Genomic DNA, 25,407 nt, shown 5'->3' with positions numbered 1-25,407 from the left:
TATAAAATCTGGAAAATATAAGAACTCAAATATCAAAATATATATGAAAGTGATAAATGAAAAAGAAAAATGTATTCAAAAAAATTCCAGAACTGAATCAAAATGATATTCAACCCAAAAAACCTTTTCATTCACTTATTTTTATTTTGAATGCATTGCTGTATTTTTCAGTGTTCAAGAACACAACTTGAACTTTCAGGTCACATTTTTTTTTTCAAGTGATCAAATCTCTTGACCTGGATTTATCTCCATACAGTTCGGCCTTAAGTGTGTGTGTCGTTACGAACTCCCGCCTCCCGAGGAAAGCTTCAGGAGATCCCTCTCACCCTCTGACTGTAACGGACAGTCGAGTGATGAGCAGCGGCTCCTCTGCACGAGGCGTGGCGGCTTTCTATTTGCTCAGTGTTTGCAAGGTAACCGCGCGGAGCGGCTTGGCAGGAATTGTAGTGCAAAAAGGTCGCATCCGCTTTAGTACCAACACATGGGCCGAGACAAGAAACTACATATCCCAGAATGCTTTAACTTCGGAAGTGCCCTCCCGTTTTGAGCACATGACTTGGGGTTCACCAGTGTGCCGCAACAGAAACATTTGCATCGCTGTCCCGGATATCTGTGTTTCCACGCTAGTCGTGCTGTGTGTGTGTGTGTGAGGATGAAGCTGCAGTGTGTGCTCGCTGCTCTGTGTGTAGGTGTGGGGGCACTGGCCGGGAAATACACTCGTGAATTGAACGAGCCCAAGCCGAGCGGCGGCGGCAGTGATGGGCAGACGGTGGAGTTCAGGATCGCTAAATTGAACCAGGTGTGGGAGAAGGCGAAAAGGGTAAGTGTATGACACGAGCTATTACCTGCACGGTTAGCCTGGAGCTAACACAGATACCGTCAGTGAGAACCGAGCAAGCTAACGCTTCAGTCTGAGTCTGGCTGCTCCGCTTTCCTCAGCTGTACGGTTGTAATATTCGTCGTTCTAATTGAATATACAGCCTTCATACACGCAGGTTAATGAGGTAGGAGTGTGTACAAGCTTAATGTGGTTTACTTGTGTGTATTCCGAGTGATTCACAGCAAAGAAGCTGTGGAGTAAAGCTTGGAGCTGGAGTGTTGCTAGAATGTGTAGTAAGCTAACTGAAGTTATGATAACGCATGCATTGCAAAAACAAGAGAGTGAATTAGTTCATCACAAAGAACATTTTGTTGGTAAATGTGGTCCGACTGCTGTTGTCTCTTCTTCTGGTTTTTGGTAGCTGCAGTTGACTCCGGTGCAGCAGTCTGAGCTGCACAGCGACCTGAAGATCCAGGAGAAGGATGAGCTGCAGTGGAAGAAGGTGAAAGTGGAGGGGCTGGTTGAGAACGGGGAGAGAGAGGCCCAGCTCCGACGCAGCTTCTACGGTGAGACCGCTCTGTGCAGTCGGGCATGAGGCGAACTGTTTCCACACGTTGTCCTGAAGTCGCTGTAGAGTCAGTCCGGCCTAAATACGCACTCATTCACTCTCTGAGAACAGAAACATGCTGGTGTTCACCAACCAGGCATGAATATCAAGCGGCTCCCAAACTAAAAACCGGTATTAGTAAAGTATAATCAAGACTCATTTATTTCTCCTTAATCCTTAATCCAGTCCAGAGCTGCTGTGTGAGTGCGTGTACCTTCGTACCTGCAGGCAATGCACCAGCCAGATGGACTCGTCTGTTTAGCGTTCTGCTACGAGCAGCCAGTTCGCTCCTCTAGTTCCTCCCCAGTGGTGACGTGACCTCCAGCAGCAGAGTCTCTCTCCTTTGTAGCTTCATACAAACGCCTTCAAGGAGGACCTCAAGTCACCTCATCCCCACTGAATCAAGCCCTCCAGTCATTCTAATTGGGCTCAGAAGTCATTTCTATCTTTCCTTGTTTTTCTTTTCATCGCTCTGTTGTAGATGCTCTTGGTTCGATTTGCCTAGAGACAGTCTGACACCTTGCTTGTTGTTAATTGGTTGGTCTGGGAATGTTTGCACACGCTGCAGATCTCTTGGGTCAAGAAACTGCTGAACACATAAAATGTGAAGGAACCGTTCTGCAGAGATTGTCCTCAAGTTCTCGCCTCCTTTTTATGAGGATTTTAAATGAGCCGTCTGCACGTGGCCGCTCTCCTAATGAAACATGTAGTTAATAAGTGACACTGATGGTTACCAACAGTTTGAGAAGGTGCTGAATCAGCGGCTGCAATAACGGTTTACTACAGCAGAATAATAAAGGCAGAGCTTCTTCAGAGCAAAGTCCAACTTTGTATTGTACTGCAGCAGTCCAACATGTTGAGAGAGGACCAAGCTGCTCATATCTTCATAGCTGCTCACTATGTTTAGACCAAACATGGCAACAGCATCACTTACCTGTCCTGGAGAACCAGTCTAAGTTTGTGCGCTGGCAGTTTTTGATGCATTTAAAATCCTCCTTTTGATATTTTGTCATCTTTTGTGTTCCTCTTGTCTCACTCATCATTATTAGTTGTTATCAGGTTAAGTGCAGCATGACAGAAAGCACATGGACATCACCTGCTCTGTGCTACTCGTGTCAACAGAAAGGTGACGTTAGTTTGTTCAGATGAGCTCTTGTTAGATTCCTCGACGCTAAAGCTCGTTTCTTGGCCTTCGCAGCTTATTTTCAGCATGCGATGCATCAGAGACGCTGCTCCCTGTGATATTAATGAGTTGCCGTCAAGGGATGTGGGCCTCTGGGTAATATGTGACGTGACATGTTTGAGTCTTTCTTAAATGATGAATATATTTGTGTCTTAGTCACTTTAGATTTTCTTACTTGTCAAACCGTTTCCTCTCGTGCCGGCCTCAGTTGTTACTCCTCGCAGGCTCGTGTTGGGATCATTTATCGCAGCAGTAAAAAGTCTGTTTGTTATGTAGTGATCCTGGCCAAATATGGAATGGACGGGAAAAGAGACACTCGCCCACTGGAGAGCAACCACCTGAAGGACCACGACACCCAAGAGGGAGACATGTTTGACGACCCAAGGCTGGACAAACTGTGGAACAAGGTGTGTGGGGGTGTGTGTGTGTGGGTGTGTGTGTGTGTGTGTGTGTGGGGGTGGAGAAAAGAAAAAGTTTCCATTTCTGCAGACGTTGTCTCAGGGAATTACCCACGAGTCATAGCAAAAAACACACAGTTGGAAGCCGGAGACGTAAGAAAACATGGGTAAACAAAGAGGACGGCCCATTGGTGTTCAGCCTGGCATATTAAGTTTACGCTGAAGCATTAAGGGTTAAAGATGAAACATAAGAGCAGAGACGTTATTACACAGATTTATTCATCAAACATTTCATCGTGTTCTTGAAGATGTTTGGACAAAAACAAGTAATAGATTATTTGACAATTGCAAAATCAAGTCAGAAGTTGCTGAAGGACCAGAGTAGAGAAGTTCTATTGTGACAACGCACTCTGTTTTATATCTATTGTGTTTTAGAGTGTTGAAATGTTTAAGCTCAATTTCTCAAACGTTGAAATCTCTGCTTATTCTAGTTGCCAACAATAAAATCTGTAATCTTTAGATTGTGGAATGTGTATATTCCAGCTAAACCTTCTGACACATCGAGTGAGGGAATTGTAGCGTAACAAGCGTTGATCCTTTGGAACACCTCCATCATTCTCACGTCGTTCTTCTCTGTCCGATGTACGTCCGTTACGCTCGTGCTTGTGAGACGACCTTCTACAACGACTGTTTCCCCATCAGGCCAAGATCTCGGGGAAGTTCTCCAGCGAGGAGCTGCTGAGTCTGAAGAGGGAGTTCCAGCATCACAAGGACAAGACCCACGAGTACAACATCCTCATGGACACTGTCAGCAGGACCGAAGGTGAGCTACGTGAATCGCACCACCTCTGCTTCGTTATGTCAGTATTTCCGTCGGCCAGGTTTATGAGCCTTTAAGCCCTCTCTTCCTCTCTGCCGTCCACTGTCTGTTGTGTATATACAATCATGGTTCTGGTCCCAGGTTTGCTCCTAAGCCCACCAGAATAACTTTGAAGATTACATTTTACATATTAAACTAAAACCTGGAGAATTCTGCTGAGCACATTCATGTTTTCTAGCTGTCGGGGCAGTTTCCAAAGTAAGTGAATGCAAAGATTAACACATTCTCACCCTCTTCTTTACCTCATTTGGTTATGAACTCTGCTGTTGCTCGGGTCAGTCAGCCCCACCTGCTGTGTCTCCTTCTGAACCTGGCTGAACTACGAGCGGTCCACAGCGTTACATGTGTGGCGTACAGGCCGGGGGTGTTTTTCTGCTTGTCTGATGCAGTTAAATATTGAACGGATCACAAGGTGCCTTGAGAGGAGTGTCCGTGCACCTTCACAACACCGTCACCTCCAACCCCACACACATGTTTGCTTCCTTTATTCTGCCTTGTTTTTTTTTTTGTTTTTTTTGATCTAAATGTCAACTGTTGTGCAAGTGGCCTTTGTTGGCTTCTTGCCTCCTCGTGGTGAGACGGGCACGTGTTGCATCAGCACATTGTGGCATCAACCGATGACATGAGACCCATAAGCTACTCAAGGTTTGGTATATGAAGAAAAAGACAGTCCAGTGAAATGTTTATAGTTACCACTAACCTCAGCTTATGTAATGCTGTTCTTCTTTGGCTAATTTGCTGCTTTCATTTCCTTCTTCTTCCTCCTATTCTTTGTTTCTTCTTCCTTTCTTCTCTCTCTTCTTCATGGATTCTTGTTTTCCTCCACCCGTCATTCTCTCCGTCTGTTCCCTTCAACAGAAATACACAAGAACGTGATCTCTTCCCTGGAGGGCGACGCCAAAGAGCACATGCTGCACCAGAAGCACACGGACCTGAAGCAGAAGATGAGAGACCTCAACCAGGGCTTTGAGCGCCTCCGTAAACTCAGCCACGAGGGCTTCACTGGAGACAGTGGTGAGCGAGAGAACACACACACATCTCAGTCTTACTCTGCGTCTATCTCTTTATTATATTAGAACAGAGATTTTAATTCAATCTTCTTTCATTTTGTGACTAAATGACTGAGCAGCTAGTTTCATATAAAACGTCTGCTGTGACTGCTGCTCTTCAAAGCTCCCTGTTGAGTGCGCATGTGTTGGTGAGGCTCCAGACTGTCTCCTCGGAGTGTTCATCCCTTCATCTCGGGCTCTGTTGGTTGTTCCTCTGTAGAGTTCCGGGAGCCCCGTGTGATTGAACTGTGGGAGGCTGCCAAGAGAACAAACCTCAGCGAAGACGATTTGGACTCTCTGAAGGTAGCGCATGCATTGCTAGTCATGGTCTTTTGGATGCTTTATCACAGTGCTGCAGTCTAAATCTTCTAACACAAACCTTTGTGGTGTATTTGGTAGCTTAGTACTACTTGTGCGTGGTGAGCCTTGCGTGCACAGCATTCTGATCACATCTCTCATTGTGCTCCTTTCACCCTTTGTCCCAAATCAACTGAAGAAACCAATTGAAATGTCCGCTCTATTTAAGTATATCTGGCTTTAAGATCAGTTGTGTCAAAGGGTAACATTTCCTCTCTAGTCAGTACTTGAGATGCAAATCAGCTCTGTTGTGCCTGTAAGTGAACTTGTGTTCACCGCCCTCCTCTCCTCGTTCACTCAGGAGGAGCTGCGTCACTTTGAGACCAAGGTAGAGAAGCACAGCCATTACCAGGAGCAGCTGGAGCTTTCCCACCAGAAGTTGCGACATGTGGAGTCTTTAGGAGACAAAGAGCACATCAAGAGGAACCAGGAGAAGTACGAGACACTCGCTGAGAAAACCAGGGAGATGGGTTACAAGGTAAGGAGGGGTACAAAGTCTGTCCGTTAGCTCTCAGCTATACATTTTACCATCAAACAACACAAAGCTACGGTCAGCTGACTGCTGTAGAAACTAATGATGTTGCAAAATGGGCATGAATAAAAGATGGCATAGTGCTGAGAAAGAGCAGTTAAAGAAAGAAGGGACACGAGTTAAGAACACTTAATGTTGTTCCATTGTAGAGAAGCAGAGTCTTATTTATAGACCGTTTCTGGTAAATGAAAGGAATCAAACCTCACAAGAACATGTTTCCCTTTTATACCTCACGTTTACACATATAACAATAACTCTGATGAAGCAGGCGCGTTAGCTGGAGATCATTTCTGAGGCATAATTAGTCAGCCATATGTTTAAACATTGGCACCATTTATTTATTGGTATAAGAGGTAATGTTTCTATATAAGTATATTCTTCTACATAAATGTGTCATGGTAGCGCGTGTGTGAGGCTGTCACATGGTCACGTACGTGTATTTGTTTGGTTTCAGATGAAGAAACATATGCAGGACTTGTCTAACAAGATCTCCCAGGAGGGCCTCCGGCATAATGAGCTCTGAGAGGATCACGACTGAACTGAAATAATTCCCTCTTCAATCACAGCGCTCCTTCAACTACAAAAAGAAATCCGTTTTCTACTTTTCTAGTGTTATCTGACATTGATTTATTTTGTCGATGAATCGTGGGTTGTTTGTACATAGTATTCAGACTAGTCTGCTACATCTGTGTGCAGGTGTAGAAGAAATGTCTCGCTGAAAATGTGGCCAAAATCCCAAAACGGCATGAACAGAAGTTGAGTCACTCTTAGTCAGATGATGGAGTTTAGTTGCTGAGGGATGGTTCAGGGGAACAGCCAACCGACTGCACTAGTACTTCACACTGTCCACACCCGTCTATCAGTTACTAATGTAATATCAGCTACTGTAGTAACGTGTACCTCAGTCTGCTGAACTATTGTAATGTTATCGTCTAATCAATTTAAAATGAAGACAGTGCAGATTCAGCAAGATAACAGCAATCTTTAATGTGTAAGATATACAGGTGCCAACAACATACAAACAGTAATATTTAAAAAAATATAGTCAAACATCACTCTCATTGTCTTGGCACGGATAAAAACAGTTCATATTTACAAACCCTGTTGTGCTATTTCTGGTTTCTGCTGATAAACTTAGTGCCATATGTTGGAGAGTTTAGAACAAACACACTTCCGTGCTTTTCTATTCATCAACTCCCACTAGCAGCAGTCGGCAGCGTCATTGATTATTGTGATGAGTAATGATCCTGGCTGGCTGGGCCTCATGGGTCTGGATTAATGTCATCTGAACCTGAAGTAAAGTAAAGTATCGCTAAGATGCTTCTTTCAATCGAGTGCTTTTAAGCTCAGCTGTGGAACGACGAGTTCCCCAGTTAGCTTGTCTAACAGTCGAGGTGTCGGTGCCATGAGGGGGGCTTGATCTCAGTCTGAAGAAAGTCAATTTATTTGTAAATTCCACCTTGCCAAGTACAGCTGCTGTCGATCCTTTTTCCATACTTATATTATCAGGTTAACATTAGTGTTTAGTGCATTCCTTTATGATTAAGGCTATTTTATAATGATCACCTGAGTGATTCTTAGAAGGCCTTCTATTGTTATTCATAGTGGGATGGACTGTTGGTGGGAACACTGACATAACTTCTGTGTTCTAAGTACAACAGTGATTGCTATGATCAACTGCAATTAAGCACTTAAGCTTATTTACGGAGGAGATGGAAAGAATCGGCGATGAAAACTGTTTTGAAGTGTCCGTTTGGTAGCCCTCAGCGCCTGCTCTCCTGCTGAGTCAGCCTGTCCTCTCGGCCCCGAACATGCTCCGCCCCCTCGCTGAGCTGTTTCCATGGTAGTGATGTCGAGGTGGGCGGACTTCATGGAGCCCTCTTCAGCGGTGAAGGGGAGAGAAGGAAAGACGTCTGCGTTACGTGATCGCTAACCTAGAATAGTTACTTTGACCCTGTGTTAACTTCAGTGGTAGTGCTGCAATATAACTCTTAACCATTCATTAAATGGAAATGCATTAAACTACTTCAAGGTCTTTGCTTTATTTTGCAAATTCACAGCTTAGAATTTAAATGTTTAAACTGTAGATCTATTTTCAGAATCTAAAGATGTCATTGATATGTCTTTTTCATGAATAAAGTCTTTCTCCCCATTTATTTTGTTTACTGTCCCTCCTTCACATCTGTAAATAGAGCACACACACACACACACACACACACAAAGATAAGCTGCAGTTGTAGAACACTCTCAACCAAAGAAAACGTATCTGTGTGTTAATGGTAGCCGTGTCATGTCATCTATTTCTGAGCCACTGAATTGGATGCCATCTTAGCCATGTTAAACCCTGTTGCCATATTGCAGTTGTCACTGGGTGTGCAGAGCTGCAGAGTGTTACCTCTGAAGGCGCTGTACACACTGGAGACTGACGCTGAGATGGGCTCTTGCAGGTCCAGCTCTGTGTAGAGAAGCTCTCCGTGAGTCGTAGCTGGTCGGGCGCTAACGGGGATGTTAACATAATGAACCAGGCTGTCCCTGTGGAGCCGAGTGTCCAGGGCTCCAGACGGAGGAGCTTCACGGGCAGACTGGAGAACACCTAAAGAAAGATCCAAAGAGGTTCACTGGTCAGCTGGTCGCCCATCTGATTCCACACCAGCAAGATTCAAGATGTAAGCAGTGATACTCTTGATAGGACTAGTCATAAAAAGACATACATATCTGTCATATTTCTGTCATTTGTCATTAAAAAGTGATAAATATTCATAGTAAAAGTCAAAAAACATATCAAATCATATAGTATGTCCTAAAACATATTGTGAAAAAGCCGTAGCATGTCATAGTATAGCATGTAGTAGTGCTATAGTGAAGTATTTCATCAAAAAACGTAAAAGTCCTACTATAGTATGCAACATAAAGTATAGTATGACGTAGTATAGTAGGCCATTAAGAGTTATAGTATACATGTAATGAAGTCATGATATAGTCAATAGTATTTCATAAAAGCACAAAGACGAATGAGTCACAGACAGACACTGTGCTCTTCTTACCACAGGCTGATGTTGGCCGATGCCTGCTCAGTGCAACAGGCAGCGGGGGGGGTGGGGGGGCAGAGGGTGGCAAAGAGGGCATCGACCTCTTCAGACCCGCTAACGTATCACCAGCTTCATCCTGCTCCTCTCTCAAACAGAGAAAACCATCTGAGAGCAAAGTATCCAGATTATTACAATAAAACAACGTGAACATTACAGGGAAATATGATGTGCTCGTATGACATATCAGCAATGTACCAACGCTGTCGAACAACAAAGAAAAACAAACATATTACATATTTCTCCTTTAAGAACAGTACTTCAGTTCCCACCATATATATATATATATATATATGTATCTACAAACATACCTCGTGTATCTGCAGAAGGTGACGGGACTGATGGAGAGTTGGCAACCTAGGAGACAAATGACAAAAACATTTCAGATTCTGTCTTGAAGAACTTATTTACAGTGAATTAGTTTTAAGAATCACGCTTGTTTGATGTTTTTGTCGTGTTGTATTATATAACTTCTGAGAGAGATGCACACTCGCTCAGTCATGGACCTTCTCTTAGTCAGTTGATTTAAGAACAGCATCATCTTTATCTGTGACATGTAAGAAAGTCGTGTACCAGTAACACCAGTAACACTGTTCTTCCTTGGTTCCTCAGCTGTACACCTGCTATGATATAGTTGCGTCACACACCTAAGTCACAGCTACTCACGATGAGAAACAGCAGTAATCAGGCCGATAGTCTGGTTCACGGTAAAAACACCAGGGGCTTAAACAACTATATATTAATCATGATGTTTAGATATGAAAGTATTGAATTATATTACTATTCAAACTCCATACATTATTTTATCCATCCGCAATCCATCCATCTATGAGCCAGAAAACCCAACAGCTTTCAGGTGCATTCCCGTCACCCAGTTATTAGACTGTGGAAGGGACGGGCGAACCAATCAAAAAGGGCCGTCCCATCCACGCCGCTGCCACAGAAGCCTAATGCTTCCCCTCTGGTTACCCTCAACGTTAACAGTAGTTTGTGCTGTCAGCATGGTTAGGAGCTAACCTCAGCCTAAAAAAAAGCTTTTTTATGGTTCCAGACGTGGAACTAATAGGCAAATAAAATGGTACCTGAGTCAAACATCTGTTCCTCGCTGACCGCCACTGCTCTGGTGTTATGTAGTTGTCCAAACCAGGACTGCACTGGAGAGACAAGAGATGTTATTGTCGAGGAAGGGTGAAGTGCTTTTCCTGCAACATTCAACATTGTTACTGGCTACAAGGGAAACAACTGCAACTGCTCAAACAAATTAGTTTTGATAGATATATTGCAAGCAGCTGGACAGAGAGGCTTTGAAAAGGATTGATCAGTGTGAGGGCGTTTTAGAGGTGGTAGACGAGGGACAAAAGAGATGAGAAACCTGGACAATGTGTCCCAATTTACCATGTTTCTCTCGCCCACAGCAGCTAATAACAGCTCAAGCATCAGCAACATTATTTATCATACGGTTTGTTTCAAGGTACAACTTGTGGACTCAGGCACTGTCTCATTATCCGACATGAAGGATGTGCAACAAAGAACCGCCGACATTTCAGAGTCCAGGAAAGTAATTTCTGTTTCATACAACAGGTCTCTCTCTCTCTCTCTCTCTCTCTCTCTCTCTCTCTCTCTCTCTCTCAGCAAAAGTTGAAATTACAAAAGGCCAAACAGAGGAGAACTGTAGATAAGTAGACCCTCACCGAGACGGACTAAAAGACACTTCAGTGGGACTAGTATGACCAGGGGACCTCGTGTAATTCAGAATCCCCTCCTCACTCAAGCTGCTAAGAAGAAAAACAAGCATTGGACAAGTGAGACACTCCAGTTGAATCACTATGTGGGGTGAATAAATGAAAATTTATGATCACCAACGCAGCCTCCATAATCCTGAAGCAGGACAGAGGTCAAAAAAGAAGCAGATAAAACCAAAACACTTTGCACGGGACTAATATCATCACATAACCTCTGTGTTTGGTGAGATATGGAAGTGGATTTTCAGTGAAACTTTTACTTTTCACCCTGATGAAGGTCTGTCTAGTGGCCTAAAGCTTGACATAACTATCGAATACCCAAGACGGGACCGAGATGTGCAGAGCCTCTTGATTCCATATTAACAGTAAAAATATGCCCGAGGATCAAACAGATGTAACTACTAAACCAACAGAGTACCACAGGTCCCTGGGAGTTAAGAGGACATTCAACATTGCCTGGTGAGAGCAATGTTATGTACTATAATAAACAGCAGCGTCTCAAATAAAGCTTCACATCTGTGACAGCAGGTGTCGATTTGGTATCAGTCACCCATACATCTGCTTTGTATTGACAGAGAGTGAGAATAGCATTACCTGTGTTTCTCCACAAACCAGGCCTCCAGGGACCAGAAGCGGTCTCGGTGTGGACCTCCCGTCACTGTCCACAGAGGGCGTCCCCTCACTGTCCACAGAGGGCGTCCCCTCACTGCCCCATGAGTGCAAGCGCTGCACCATGGCCTGACGCTGAGCCCCGGGTCCTGTGGGGATGTTGCTTAACCTTTGTCCCTGACTACCCCATCCGTCCCCACTGCTCCTGCTGTACCTGCCCAGCTCAGGGGGGCCTTCGTGGATGGATGGTTGCCCAAGGGACAGGGTCTTGAGCAGACTCCTAGGGGTGTCGTACTGCAGTCTCGGCAGGCTGGGGATTTGATACTCTTCACCGTTCCTCTGGGACGCACGAGAGCAAGATCTGGAGACACAAGGGCAGGAAGAGGGGGTCGCAGAACTGTGCTCTGGGGTAAGTGTGGACTGAAAAGGAGGAGGAGTCGGGGGAGGAACAGCAGGAGGTGAAGAAGGAGGAGGCGGCGGAGCAGGTAGGCTGGCCACAGAGCCAAACCCCCCGTCACCTCCCTGGCTGGCCATGTCCAGACTCCCAGTATATGAGGAGAAGCTCCCTGAGTAAGATGACTGGCTGCCTGTTGCTATCCCAATCCCACTGTCTAACGAGCTCTGCCGCCCGCTGTCATGGAGCCCACGAGGATGCAGCTGGGCGGAGGACGGACGAGTCCCCGAACTTCCCATCACAGCAGCGTAGAGCCGGTCATCTGAATCGGTCAAAGCATTCAGCGTGGACGAGCTCGAGGCTGTCTCGTTAGGGAGGTGCGGTCGAGCTAACGGCTCCACACAGAATGGAAGTCTGCTTCCATAGCTCGCTTCCGACTGACTGGAGGAGGAGCTGGAGATGCTGCTGTGGTCGTCCCCGGCCACAGATGTGCTGAAGCTGTAAGTGGAAGCTGAAGAGGGCGAGAACGTTATTAGATCCTGACGAAGTGATTTATTAACTGATCTAAACACAAACACGCCAACCACAAAGTTATACACAAAGAACATGTAATGATTCATATAGAGATCATGTCTTTATTTAGGCTCCAGATACAAAATATCATGACCTGTGAAACCAGTGTTTAATTAACGGTTCATACTTTTCTATGCTGTGAAGTCAGAAATCTTGTTTCTTGTTTTTTCCCAAACTCTCTCGGAGCTTTAAAGTTAGTCGGCAAAAAAGAATAACACAGGAACTCTGACTCACTGCAGTTCACAACTCTGACTCATACAAACATTATTATGACAGAAGGTCCTCGTACATATAGACCAGGGATTCATCCTCTGCAATGACAGACGCATACAAGAGCGATGATTGAGAAATCCCAAAACGTTCATCAAGTATCTGACGGCCCTAAAATGATGCACACTATCCATCTGATACATGACAGAGAGCCCATGAGTTACATATTCAACATGTATCCTGAAGTGAAGGTAACGGTGTAACGTACCTGTGCTGCTTGCGAGGCTGCTTTGAGACAACATGCTGAGTCTCTTCTCCAGCTCGGACGCCTCTTGGCTGATACGTTCCTCTGCTGACACTGGATCAGCTTTGGGATCTGCAGACACACAACAAGAGCACAGAAACACACAACCGTCAGAGTTTGTGAGCAAAGAGAATGAAGACAAGATGACCCAGTTGTCTGCACACAGCTGATGACATTAAAACCTATTTCCACCGTCCATAATGTTTTTCACTCACTAAGTAAAAGGGTTGAGTTTAAGTTAAGTTTTGTGAACATTTTTTTATTTATCTTATTTATCAGCTCCTGAGGAATAGTTTACTTGTCACATTATGTTGCTGTGACTGTGATCAAAGCTTTGGAGGGAATGATGGTGAATATGTAGATAAAATCATTCACGTTTCACTTTTTCTTTTTATGTCATTAAGTGTGAAAACATACCTTAGTGTCCTAGAATGAAAGAATTCAGAAATACACATGAAAACCAGACCTCTTCTTTTAATTTAACACAAGCGGAGATATGAAGGCAGACGTCGTTAAGCTGCTCCTGGAAGCTGCAGCCTCTTCTTTAACACGTTTACGTGTGAGACTTGTAAATTGGAATCCTCCCAGGAGGTCGTACGCGCCTCGGCTCTCTGTTTGAACATCGATTTAGTGTAAAACCCTGCCAATTACACACTTAATGCCTGCTATATATACACAGAGTGTGTGCGTGCGCGTTGCAATGGTTCAAGGTGTTTGTGTGTATAGGTGTGAACAACCTAACCCCTGGATCTCTGCCTCTGGAGTGCAGCAGTTAATGCCAACGTGCAGATGCCACGTTTCTTCACTACGCTATGTGAGGTGTCAGCTAACATTAGCTAGCCTACGCTAATAATAGCTGCTTCACAGCACTGAATGTCGAGGGTTACAGCGGGCCTCGGAGCCGGCTGACGCAGGCTGACGCAGGCTCACAGACACTAGAGCAAATGTTGCAGGGAGGCTGAAGTTTTACTTTAAATGTTGACCATGCAACATGTAAAGAACACATACATTTTAGTCAAATTTGAATAAACTCCTTCAAGGAGTTCCTGAGGCGCCCCTTTCAGTATGAGACAGACGGACACACACACGGAAGAACAGACAACCCGAGAACATAATGTCTCCGGCTGTTGGCGGCATAAAAACGCATCGGAGGCACCAACATGTCTCCTTCAGCCTTGATCACACTGATCACTGGGATCTGGATTACAAAGTGATCATTCTGTTACAGAAAACAAGCTTTAGGGTCGAGTCCTTCTGCAAGTGGAGAACTCCCTGACAAGCAGGATGCGAATTATTCTACTGCTTACTGACAGGAAAGTTCAAATCCATCAGTATGCAGGAAATAGATTAAACAACTGTGTCCAGGTAAAAATAGTTTTATACTTTTAAATGAAATGTTAAGTGCCGTTTAATATTGGCAGTAGTTAATGTCTGAAATATAGAGATTAGAAGGTCTATTCTTGTCCCTTTTGTACAGTGTGAAACAATAAAAAGCCAAAAGGAGTTACTTGTCACCTTTCTTCATGATGGCATCAATTCTCCACCAATTTAACCTGAACGATTATCAAAGTTTCTTCACAAAAAAGGCCAGATGTCCAAAACCAGATCCTGAGATGTGTGTGTGTTTTAGTTGTCAGATTCTTGGCAAGTGTCCTTTTCTCTTTCCACCGGTCATTAAACCCTCCGTCTACATATTCATGGTCTCAGAAATGTCTGAAGGCATATTGTGTATGTATTGTTTCTTAAAAGCTTTCATGCATGCGTGCGTGCTGCATGCTTGCGTGAGTGCACGCCCACCTGGCAGGGCAGGTCGCAGGCCGTGAGGCCTCCTGCTGGAGGTGATGCCCCGGACGACGCAGTCAAACAGGGAACTGATCTGCTCTCCTTCGGGACAGGACAGAAAGAAAACACCAGCCCCTGGAAGATGGATGGGGAGAGAGACCGACATCATCATAAATGAGAGACGTACGCCTATGATGGATGAGAAAAAAATATTTTATCAGCAAACAGCATGAAGTGTGGTAAATGATGAAATATAGAGTAAAATCATCTTTGAGCCAGAGAGCTTTTGTGAAGGCAAGGCTGTTTGAATCAGCAGCGAGCCTCTTATGAAGGTTACACTCAGCCACACTCTGCTGTCAAACACACACAGAGCCGTGAGTCTGCAAAATAATGTCATGAAACGTCACAATCTCACATTGCCGAGATATTGAAAAGACAGCCACAAAGTAAGCCCGCACATCTGAGTATCATGTTTCTGTTATTATGGAACGTAAGTACAGCCAAGATCAGTTGAGTCGGTCTTAAGTTCCTTTGCTTTAAATGTAATTTACACATTTCAAAAACGGTTGTTGTATTATTACAGAGCTGGAAGTTAAGTTTGCATTTATGATTTTAAGGACAATTTAAAGACAATTCCATTTAGTTCTTCAAGCTGAATGAATGAAGAGCGTCCCTCTTGAAGCATCAGCAGTACATGTAATGAGAACTCTGAGCTTCATCAGCTGTTGTGTGTTTTATAGGATCTTCTCGAGTCCCAACGGGAGCAGATGCTGTGATCATAATATCGCTGTTAGGCTACGAGCTGAGATGATGCTTGTGTGAAAGCTAGGAACTTACATAGTGAACAATAGAACTCACAATAACTATAACTAATGAAAAGATGCTCTGCTTTTTAATCCAAGTGATTCATCTGAACTGAAAGACTTTTGAGAAGCTGGCCTCTGTGAATCTAGTTTTGTAAAGTCTGTCAGAAAGGTTACGAGCTACGTAGAAGCCCTCCTTCAGCCTTCAGCCTTCGGACATCAACACCAGACAAATAAACACAAACTCTGGCCTTGCACGGTACCGACAACAAAAGAGTTCATATATCATGTACGAGAAATACTCTGTGGAGAACTCTAAACAACTTAACATCGTACAGCACCAAAGACTCCTGGCTCAAGATGATCCCGATGTTCAGCAGCTGTTGAGCGTCCGCTTCCAGATTACACAAAGTAATTTATCTACACTTTCATTTGTTTATTGAACAGGGTCAGTTCATTGCACCAGATATGGCTAAAAGCTCACTTCTTCCATATATCCATTTAATACATTGTTATGCAAAATAGCTGCTTTAAAGTCAACACGGCGTGATCGTGAGTACGGAACGATCGGTCCAAGCTTTTGATGTTTGTAAATGTTATAACTCAACTTAATAAATCCTGCTCTTTGCTAAGAGATAGTTTTCTGCATAGTTTGCCAATATTTCAGTTAGCTGGAGGAAAAACATCTTCAGAGGCCTTGAGAAGCCTTTTCTCTTAATGTCAACACAACCTTTAAACAGAAGGAGATATATTCTATCACTGGAAAGAAAATCATTAGGATTTGTTCATTCCTCACAAACATGCTGAGTTCAGCTGCATGGCAGCTCATCCTGAAAGAAGCTGATCTTATTTTCACATTGCAGCAGTAATAAATCATACTAAAGAGAGAAGGAAGCAGCTTTTCTGTCAAATTTCAACAGGCAAACCAAATCTCTGCCTGCTTGGGACCAATGTACATATTATTGCTCCACGTAGGCAATTTTCTACAGTAATTTTAATGTCATATCGGAGAGTAATGAGACGAAGGCAGGAGGACGGCTGTTTTGGCTTGAAGTTTCTGCGTAGCAAATGCTGCGTCGTACTTTATAACATGTAATATTCTCTACACAAGAAAAACTACCTCACAAGTGCATTGATATGATACTGTACTACAATATGAGGTGTGTGTGTGTGTGTGTGTGTGTGTGTGTGTGTGTGTGCTTGCTCAGGGACATGGAAAGATTAAGATTAGAGCTGAAGTACAGACATCACTACATGAGTCACACTGATACAGTGTGTGCATGCGACTGTGCAACCAAAAGCACACAGGCTGAACTGATGAGTGCCTAGTGAACGTCTTTGCAAGGCATGACTGCCCACTGTCCCACACGACCGGTTGGTTGTCAGTCAGGGAATGTGTGTGCGTGTCCGTGGCAGTAGAAAGGCTCGTTGTGTCACTGTGCTGTACGTCTACAATGTACGTCACAGTGCAGCTGCAGCAGAGAGCACGGTGGCAGTCAAGGCTGAAATATGTTCATACAGCAGCATTAGACGAGCAACAAACCGGCCTTCTGATTCGCTCGAGGCCTTCAGGGAAATCAGGGAGCCGAGAGGGTAAAGGAGCTTTTTTAAAAAGTCATTCGGTTCAAAGTACAGTGCAACCTAATATTATACCGTGACTGTACTGAACCGTTTGCACATCTTTGCAATGATCATGGTCTGATTCTCTCCTGTAAATACATAGTAAATGTGCACACACAGCAGCTTTACATGGTCCGTCAGAACTCCAGGACAGACTTAAGCTAACACAGCACATCAGACATGTTGCTCTGCATTGTCTTTGAGTGAAGTGCACAGAAACATTTTTGCAATGATTTTTGGGTGATGTACGAAGAGTAGACACAAGTCAGAAGCCTGACTGTAACCAGGCCAGTTGCTGTTTTATTACCCCAAATAAAGTCGGCTTTGTGTGAATTCAAACAACACTCCACAGAATCACTGCAGAGCACTGGTATGTCTCCCACGTACTCGCCAAATACAAATTAACATGTAAAAATGTAAGCTAACACTCAGCACTCATGCGAGGAATGTCACTTGTCGATTTGACTCTCACATCTTTCTCTTTCTGTCACTCTAGGCCTCTTTCTGCTGCCTCTGGGGCTGCTGGGTAATATGTAGATGAGTTAAAAGGAGAAAACTGTGATTAGCAGTCCAGCTAGCAGGTGCTATGTGATTGGCTAAGTGACCACTACAGGGGAGGGTGGTATTTATAGACGTTGCCCATGAAAACACTGAAACCAGACCCTTTGGCCCTCAGGGTTATTCCTGGAGGAGCCATGAGACGCTTTGCACACACACACACACACACACACACACACACACACACACACACACACACACAAACCTCACTAAGTGGAGAAACTTTCTCTTAACACTAACACACCACGAAAACAAAAAAGTCAGTGAGGAGGTCTCACTATGCAACAGAGCTAGGTGTCTTAATAAAACCAGGAAAACAGCAGCTGTTGAGTTAAGTATTCCCACAGTGAACACTTTAAACACTGTCCCGTTGGACACTTGTCTTGCTGTCCATGTGTCTCGCACGCACGCACGCACACACACACACACGCACACACACACGCACGCACACACACACACACACACACGCACACACGCACGCACACACACACACACACGCACACACACCCAACCCAAAAACATGAAACTGCCTCTCATTCTTCACATTCATGGCCACGTCAACAGGACATTCAGACGATACTTGAACCGCGGCAGACTACACAAACACACATTGTTTGGTAGGCAGGCGGATAGTGTGCTGGGTTCATACATAGTATTATATTTTTAGGTATTTTTATTTTTTAGTAATTTCTTATGTGGATAAAGTTACGATATAAAGACCTGTAATGAATCTGTGTGAGTCTATTAAATGACAGATCTCTCAACCTGTGAGCACTGCAGAGAAATGAAAAGATGTGTTCATTCATCAAAGGGAACTTTAAACTGTGCTGCAGTGGAAGTATTTCACATTGACAAAGTTACCGGTTTAGTAAGTTACAAGCAAGTTCTCAATATTTGAAGGTATCTATTAAAAAGGTAGAAATGTCCATTTATACGGGAAAAGAGCAACGAAAATCTCAACGTTCATTGAGTGAGAAAATATTGTTTTTTTCCTCTCAGAAATCTAGAAGTTTCTATTTGTATGCGTTCTAAGATGAATGCAAATATATACTGCTCGTAAGAAGAGCATCAGTGCTGAGGAGGTTCAAATCACACTCATCACTGTCTCATCACTGGTGCTGTCAATGATGAATTGAATATTGGTGTAAAATGGGAACATAGAAAGAAGCTCTCTGATTCTTAAATACTGCCATTAAAATATTATATTACCAGTGATATTTATTTTACTCCCATTAAGCTCTAATGTAGCTCTGGTAGAAATTGCACTGACCCTACGGCATCTCGGTTTAATCAGTTAGCCACAAATAAGAGAAATACACCGACGACAACAACAGAGTCACGGCCCACAGCTGTTCTCCAGCTGTTGAAGTGTTGCCCTTCTTGGCTGCAGGCCACATTGTCTGAATACAGCAAAACCTTCTCAGTCCAGGAATTACTTACAGAATCCACAGCGAGTCCCCCCCTCGAACACAAAGCCATTTGGCACCGCACCATATCGACGCAGCGCAGACAACTTCCAGTGGCCGATGGCGACAGGCGGGACGCCTCTGGTGAGGACCAACAGGTTGTTGCACAGGTGGAGGGAGGCGGGGCCGCTCTCTAGTTTGGTACCTGGCTCGACATTGACACTAAACCTGTGGACTGAAGGAGAAGAAGAAAGACAGAGAGGAGAGTGAAGGTTTGGTAAGAGTTGAGTGTCTGTGGTTTCCAAACCGGAGCTACACATTCAGAGATGTAGCCGAGGGCAACGTCCTGCTGCTGTGTAGATTTACTGATCTCGAGCAAGCATTTTTTAGCATTAAAGAAATTATGTAAAACCAAATGCTGCCCTGAAGGTATCTGAATCAGTACCCTTTGGAAACTGTTAACAGCAATTTGAAGTATTCACAGCTTGCAAGAAGGATAAATTGAGGTAATTTGGTTTCAACATTTGTCCGGCAGCGCTGTGGACAAACTGCAGGCTTGTGAATATGTTTAAAACTGTCGTCAGCAACAGAAAGCACAGCTACACAACCTGTGTTCTAATAGGCGAGTCGTGATTCTTAGCTGTGGATTTTACATTGGAAGATAAAATATTAAATGTGGAATTTATTTTAACGGTCAGGAAGTCAGGAAAGAACAGATTTGCTGTTAAGATGGAAATATGTTCAACATGAGCTCTTAGTATCAGAAAACAGAAGTTGGGCTTCAAGGGGAGATAGAAGTCTGTGACACAGGAACAGTACAGACTCGTAATATTATTAAGAGGAACTATGGAGCCCGAAAATATCTTACAGTTGACATTTTGGAAAGAGGAAGGGAAATTATCGCTTTAGAAAAATGATTAGGAATATAAGTTCTGACATTACTGCCTATTGCTGCACAAAAATGTAAATTAAACTCAGTCTGGATGTGAAGTACAGCTAAAGGTTATTTAAATATGTTATTAAAATTCATGATATAGAGAGGACATTTCTCAATGAGATAAGTTAAAAGAGGAAAGTTTGGACAGAGAAAGTTATTCGTGAGGGTCCAAGTTATAACATTTAGGTGTCCCACTGCATACTTATAATTGAAAGCCAGAGTTTTGAACAACAGATACAATGCTTGTGTTTAATACTTTTTTGAGCCGTTTGTCTGGGACTGTATCAAGAATGCAGGAGGAGGAGTTCATATGAAAGAGTGCAGAATTCAGCAGGGTAATCGGCAACTGCATACGGTGGACTTTCTTACTCTTCTTGCAGACTTCTTCGTGTGCAGGAGAAGCCTGTGAAACGAGAGGAGGGGCACAACTAACATATACCCTTGTGTTCTTAAGAACCTTGCTTCACTGCACACTATACTGAGAATAAAAATAATAAAGTAAGTCGAATAAGTTAAGGCAACTCTAACAGAGTTCACTCATATAAAATGGGATTCAGTGTATTTTAGCATTTCTTACATGTGGACCTGATGAAGCCTTCTCCTTGTCCTCAGAGAAGCACTTTGAACAGACAGGAGTGATGAAAGACAGAAGTTATCCGTCTGTGATTCCACTTGTTTTTCAGCAACACTGCTTAACATCCCAACAGTTACATACTGTACACACTATACAGTACATACCTCATGTATTCTTACTGTGAATGCATATATGACCACATTCAGGCTTTAGTCTTTCACATGTTACGCTCAATAATAACTGTGCCATGGAGCATCTAGTGTCGCTTTAAGGCTCGATTACGTAATATTTGAGATCCTCGTACTGAATCAACCTTCTAATCCTTGAAACAAACAGCTCTCTATAACAGGGTTGTTAGTCCTGCTGCTCCACAAATAAACAACTATTTGTCAGCATTATGCAACTCTTTGAGATCCTTGCTTCTTCTGGTGCGTATTACAAACACAAAAACTAACCCGATACAAATAGCTGAATTTGTTAATGTGTGTTATTCAACTGCAGACCACTTAATCAAGTACATGAATCATTTGCATATCACATCCTTGAACAAGCACCCAGGACTGTGACATCCACACTAGGCCAAACCACTGACCTTCTCCCAGGCTGTAGCGGACGTGAGCATCCCAGGCCAGCAGGGCATCTCGGCTGCTGAAGCCCAGGACCAGCGTGTGAGCCAGACAGAGGATGGAGAGGGTGTAGGAGACCCCGTCGTACCCAGGCCCAGGCTCCACGCCACAGATCCCCTGAGGGAGCAGAGTAGATTACACTGAGATTGGATTTCTATTATTCTTTTTCATTGTGTATTCTTTTTGTTAGTCTACTAGCAGTCTACTTGTGACCCACCTCAAGTCCTTATCTATCCGTGTGACATCTACATTTAGTCCACCCCCTGTACATGTGACAGCCGTAGAAAGCATGTGATGCACCAGCACTAAAGAGCGGTAGTAAAGCTGCCCCAGCAGTGTGCTTCACCTGCACTTGAGATCAGAAGCAGCGAGCCTTTGGTCTGCTGCAGCTTAACATACCTCCAGGGTTACATTGAGCCTCTCCTTGTGGCCGCTGCCCTTCTCCTTCCCTTTCTTCTTCTCCTTGTACACCAGCAGAGACAGACAGTCTGAAGCAGAAACAGAGTGAGGAGCTTTAAGGATGGACCGGCTTAAAACTCAATTTTGTGCTTAATAGCAGAATGTAGAATAACAACAGTCACTTTTTTTGTAATCTCTGCTGCATGCCTGCCTGTGTTTATGGCACAGCTGTGATAACAAACCCGAAAACAATGAACTGATCCACTGGCACAGCTGGTGACGAAAGCAAAGCCATAAATACACACACATGGATACACACACACACACAGCAGAGTAGCTACATTACACCCATAAACTACCGCATGGCCACGTGTTTACGTGTCTGTCCTCACAGCATCTCAAGTGAAACTCCATTCTGTTCTCACACATGCTGCGTTCTGCTTGAAGAGCGAAGCCTCTGTTACAGTGAGGACATGTCACACTTTACGTTTAACTGGAATGCTTTCAAAGGATTAACCTGATATCCAACTGGCAAAAAAACTGTTTAATATTCAGACTTGAAGGACACAGGCACTAAATGAAATCAATCTTTCAGCTCAGCTGGTTAATTATTGCAAGACATCCCCACATGTTGACACGGATATGGTGCGTTACGCGCTCCCGTGGCGCACAGCCAAGAGACCAATTGACATGTTGTGATTAGTTTAACTGCAGAAAGCAGACGGGATTAGTGCTGAATGCTGCAGATGAATGAACTCAACTGTCTGTCGCTGTATACATGTGCACATTTTGAGTGGTAGTAATAAGATGATAGCAAAAAATAAAAGTGGTTTGCCACATACCTGCGACCGGAGAGGGCTTCCTAAGGACGACACACCGAGTCTTCCACTGTGGAGAAGTTTGTAAAGAATCAATAAACGACAAAGTAAATTCCTGCAGTTGGCCCTTAAGTATGGAAAGACATTTTATAGCTCCAAAAGAAGAGGAACATTGGCGGAATTAACCTTTTTTCCATCTCTAAACTTGACTTGTCCCTCCGCGACAACTGTATCCGTCATCTTCTGTCATGGTTCCGAGCAGCTGTGTGTGTGTGTGTGCGTGTGCGTGTGCGTGCGTGTGTGTGCTGCCTCTCCCCTAGTCCACAGAGAGAGAGGGAGGGGGGGGGGGGAGAGAGAGAGAGAGAGGGGAGGGCACTTTTCAAAATAGCGCTTACAGTCCGAGCCCCGCCGGCAGACCGCCCTCTCTCCCCGTCATCCACACCAACGAGGTGGGGAGTGACACCAGCCTCCCCCCGCGGGGTCCTGCAAAGTTGGTAGAGTTGTCATCCTGCATCAAGTGCTTATTGTTCAAAATGGAGCTAATTTGATTAAAACTAAATAACTTGCACACCTTTCACTTAACTGGTGAAGCTGCTCTGAGCCGGGTGTTAGACGGGGATTCATGAGCCTTACTGCTAATCAGCTGAGCCTCAGCTGAAGCCAGTTTAATATGTAAAAACTGGCTCGAGACAGTAATGCCAATTAAGACATGTGGAATCAGCAAATTAGCTCCAAATTTGCAACAGTAAATAAATCATTATACAAGATTACTCGTCAAGAAAATACTTTATTATGTGAACATGTCCATATGCCCACCGAATGAGCACATCCTGAGGGAAACAGCAGTCCTGCTGGTTTCACTGAATCACTGTTGTCTCTAAGCAACAAACAGTGTGACATACTGTAAATCCCTGCATTGCTCCGTCTTCACTGAGGTACGCTGATGGTATTACTTCCAGGGCCTCTGTAAGTTCAGGGGCATTTATTCCTGGAAAGCCAGTGTAAGTTATTGAACTAGCTGGTGCCAGGAACACTTCTCTTACAACAGAGTTGGGCCAATGCACGTCGTTCATGCTAGAATATCCTAAAAATGCAGACAGCTGACGATGTCTCGGGTTACCTTTTTGAAATGTTTGTATTAATTCTAATTCAGGAGGTTGACATGTGAAAATAGAGCTTTAACTGACTTTAATACTGCTAGAGTCTTCATTATTTTGTCTAACCCTTTTTAAAGGGCACTCTACAGATGTTACTATACTAGCCATGTTCAGTACTCAGTTTGAGAACACAGCTGTATAACGTTTTCTGAGGAGTTCAGCCAAATCTGAGCAATAACCCTGATGATGTCATCGTGGTTATTTTGGTTTGGGCTTGATGAATGCGCATTCTGAACAGAAAGTCTCCGACGCAAACTGGGGTTGTGGAGTGAGAAAGATGTCGGGGTTAACAGGGCGGCGAGGGCCCAACGAAACATGCTGTGAAGTTGCATTATAAGAAAAGGAGGACCCAACATTTTTAAAGAATGTTTCAGCCTCTGCTGCTTGGAGTTTGCCGGTTATCAAGTATTCCAATGTTCCAATGCTATGGAAGAGCAATACAACTGCTGGAGTGCCCCTTGATGTAGAGATGCATGTCAACATACAGAACCACAGAGCGACAGGTGTTTCAAGTATCCTCTCGTTTGGGCTCAACAGACGTGATGGAGAGGCTAACAGCTGGGCCCGGAAGTAGCCGTGTCCAAATGCTGTGCTCTACTCTTTGTATACAGTATTAACTATTAACTGTTGTAGATACTGTTTTTGCAGGTTATATACACAAGGTATAAATATACTTTATAGCTGATCCACAGCCTGTGACTTAAACATTCAAGAATTCCCCTCTGGATTAATAAAGTTCTATCTTGTAATAGAGTGAGAGTACAAGTAGTATTTAATGGAAATACTCCAGTAAAGTACAAGTCCCTCAAAACTGCACTTAAGTACAGTACTTTAGAGAACACATACTTTGTTCCTTTCCACCACTGCCACTGCGTAGTACGTACTGAGAAGGAATATGTAGTATGGAATTGAGACACAGCATTTGGTTAATCACAGCCTGTCATCTTCTAATAGCAGCCTTCGGTTTCAAGTCTGAGAACAGCTGCACAGTAGTTGACACTGAGCCCTTTGCCTCAGCTTGAGAACGGGACGATGTTTCATTTGCGGCAGACATTGTCAGTGAGGTCAGAGTCACACAGACGACATCACCAGGCCAGACAGTCTGTGAGTCACTGAAACGTCCTCAAACAAAGGTTGCTTTCAATTTACTCCGGTCAATCTGCCCTTTGCCCTCCCTCTGCTCCGACTTCCTCTTGGCTTTGACCATGGAGGGCAATTCTGAAGTCTGGTATACTGCTGACCTCATCCTGCTGCCACGGCATCGCAGCTCTAAGGCCACACCCTCCCACTTCCTGTCCAGCTCTAACCCCTGGGAGCCCCTGAGGTCTCGGGACCCCCTGCGGGTTTGTATTCTGTCTTCTGTGTCAAAGCTGGCCCCAATGTTGTCTAAATCCAAGGCTCGCTTTGGGGTCGAGTGGTTGGAGCGGGATGAAGGGGACTTGGATTTGCGACGTGAGCGAAGAGGAGGCCGTGGTGGAGGAAGAGGAGGAGGAGGAGGAGGAGGAGAGATTTGGTTGGAAGACGTTGTTCTTCTGCTTTGCCTTTTGAAACCTCCTCCTCCTCCTCTTTCCCTGTCTTTCCATCTGTTTCCGTCTTTACCTGAGGAAGAAGAGGCTGCTTTAAAAAGAGAGCCGACAAAAGAGACGACAAAGCACTCGCCGACACCGCAAACCATCCACATGCAAGGAACACTCACAGACAACACAAAAGAAGTGCAAAATGTTCTGCATTTGTAAAGAGTCTGTGGCGCAGAGCAACGTAAAATGAAAAATAACAAGAACATAGCTGAACCAAAGCTCTCCATGCTTCTGTGTGTTTATGTGTATGTGAAGTAGACAGCGAGAAATTAAGATGATTATTCACATTCTGTCAAATTCAGTGAACTATCACTCTGACTGACATGACCAGCCTGTAGCCAACTGTTGCAACACCAAGGACACACACACACACACACACACACACACACACACACACACACACACA

General features: G+C 44.2%; 2 protein-coding genes across 3 annotated transcripts; one reads left to right on the top strand and one right to left on the bottom strand.

Annotated features, from left to right (window-relative positions):
• The first annotated feature begins 475 nt into the window (after positions 1-475).
• lrpap1 (low density lipoprotein receptor-related protein associated protein 1) lies at positions 476-7,982 on the top strand. Its single transcript, XM_031864742.1, has 8 exons — positions 476-820; positions 1,242-1,386; positions 2,887-3,017; positions 3,711-3,831; positions 4,747-4,902; positions 5,158-5,240; positions 5,596-5,772; positions 6,281-7,982. Exons 1-8 carry the CDS (start codon positions 653-655, stop codon positions 6,347-6,349), a joined length of 1,050 nt encoding a protein of 349 aa, XP_031720602.1. The 5' UTR covers positions 476-652; the 3' UTR covers positions 6,350-7,982.
• Positions 7,304-22,540, bottom strand: LOC116392908 (protein Dok-7-like). Of its 2 annotated transcripts, none has more exons than XM_031864740.1 (13): positions 22,454-22,540; positions 22,292-22,337; positions 21,450-21,538; positions 21,017-21,167; positions 18,948-19,148; positions 14,542-14,661; positions 12,709-12,816; positions 11,249-12,168; positions 9,995-10,066; positions 9,224-9,269; positions 8,871-9,020; positions 8,222-8,419; positions 7,304-7,706 (listed from the first exon to the last, which is right to left on the bottom strand). In XM_031864740.1, the coding sequence occupies exons 1-13, from the start codon at positions 22,505-22,507 to the stop codon at positions 7,528-7,530; spliced, it is 2,334 nt and encodes a 777-aa protein (XP_031720600.1). In that variant the 5' UTR covers positions 22,508-22,540; the 3' UTR covers positions 7,304-7,527. The 2 variants fall into 2 exon arrangements, with proteins under 2 accessions (XP_031720600.1, XP_031720601.1); XM_031864741.1 differs by lacking the exon at positions 7,304-7,706 and adding an exon at positions 7,733-8,008.
• Between the last annotated feature and the right edge of the window lie 2,867 nt (positions 22,541-25,407).

Source organism: Anarrhichthys ocellatus, unplaced genomic scaffold (assembly GCF_004355925.1).
Source record: "Anarrhichthys ocellatus isolate YVR2014 unplaced genomic scaffold, GSC_Weel_1.0 scaffold31, whole genome shotgun sequence".
NCBI classification, from domain to species: Eukaryota; Metazoa; Chordata; class Actinopteri; order Perciformes; family Anarhichadidae; genus Anarrhichthys; species Anarrhichthys ocellatus.
The sequence above is the reverse complement of the archived record's forward strand: the minus strand, read 5'-3'. Positions and strand labels throughout refer to the sequence as shown.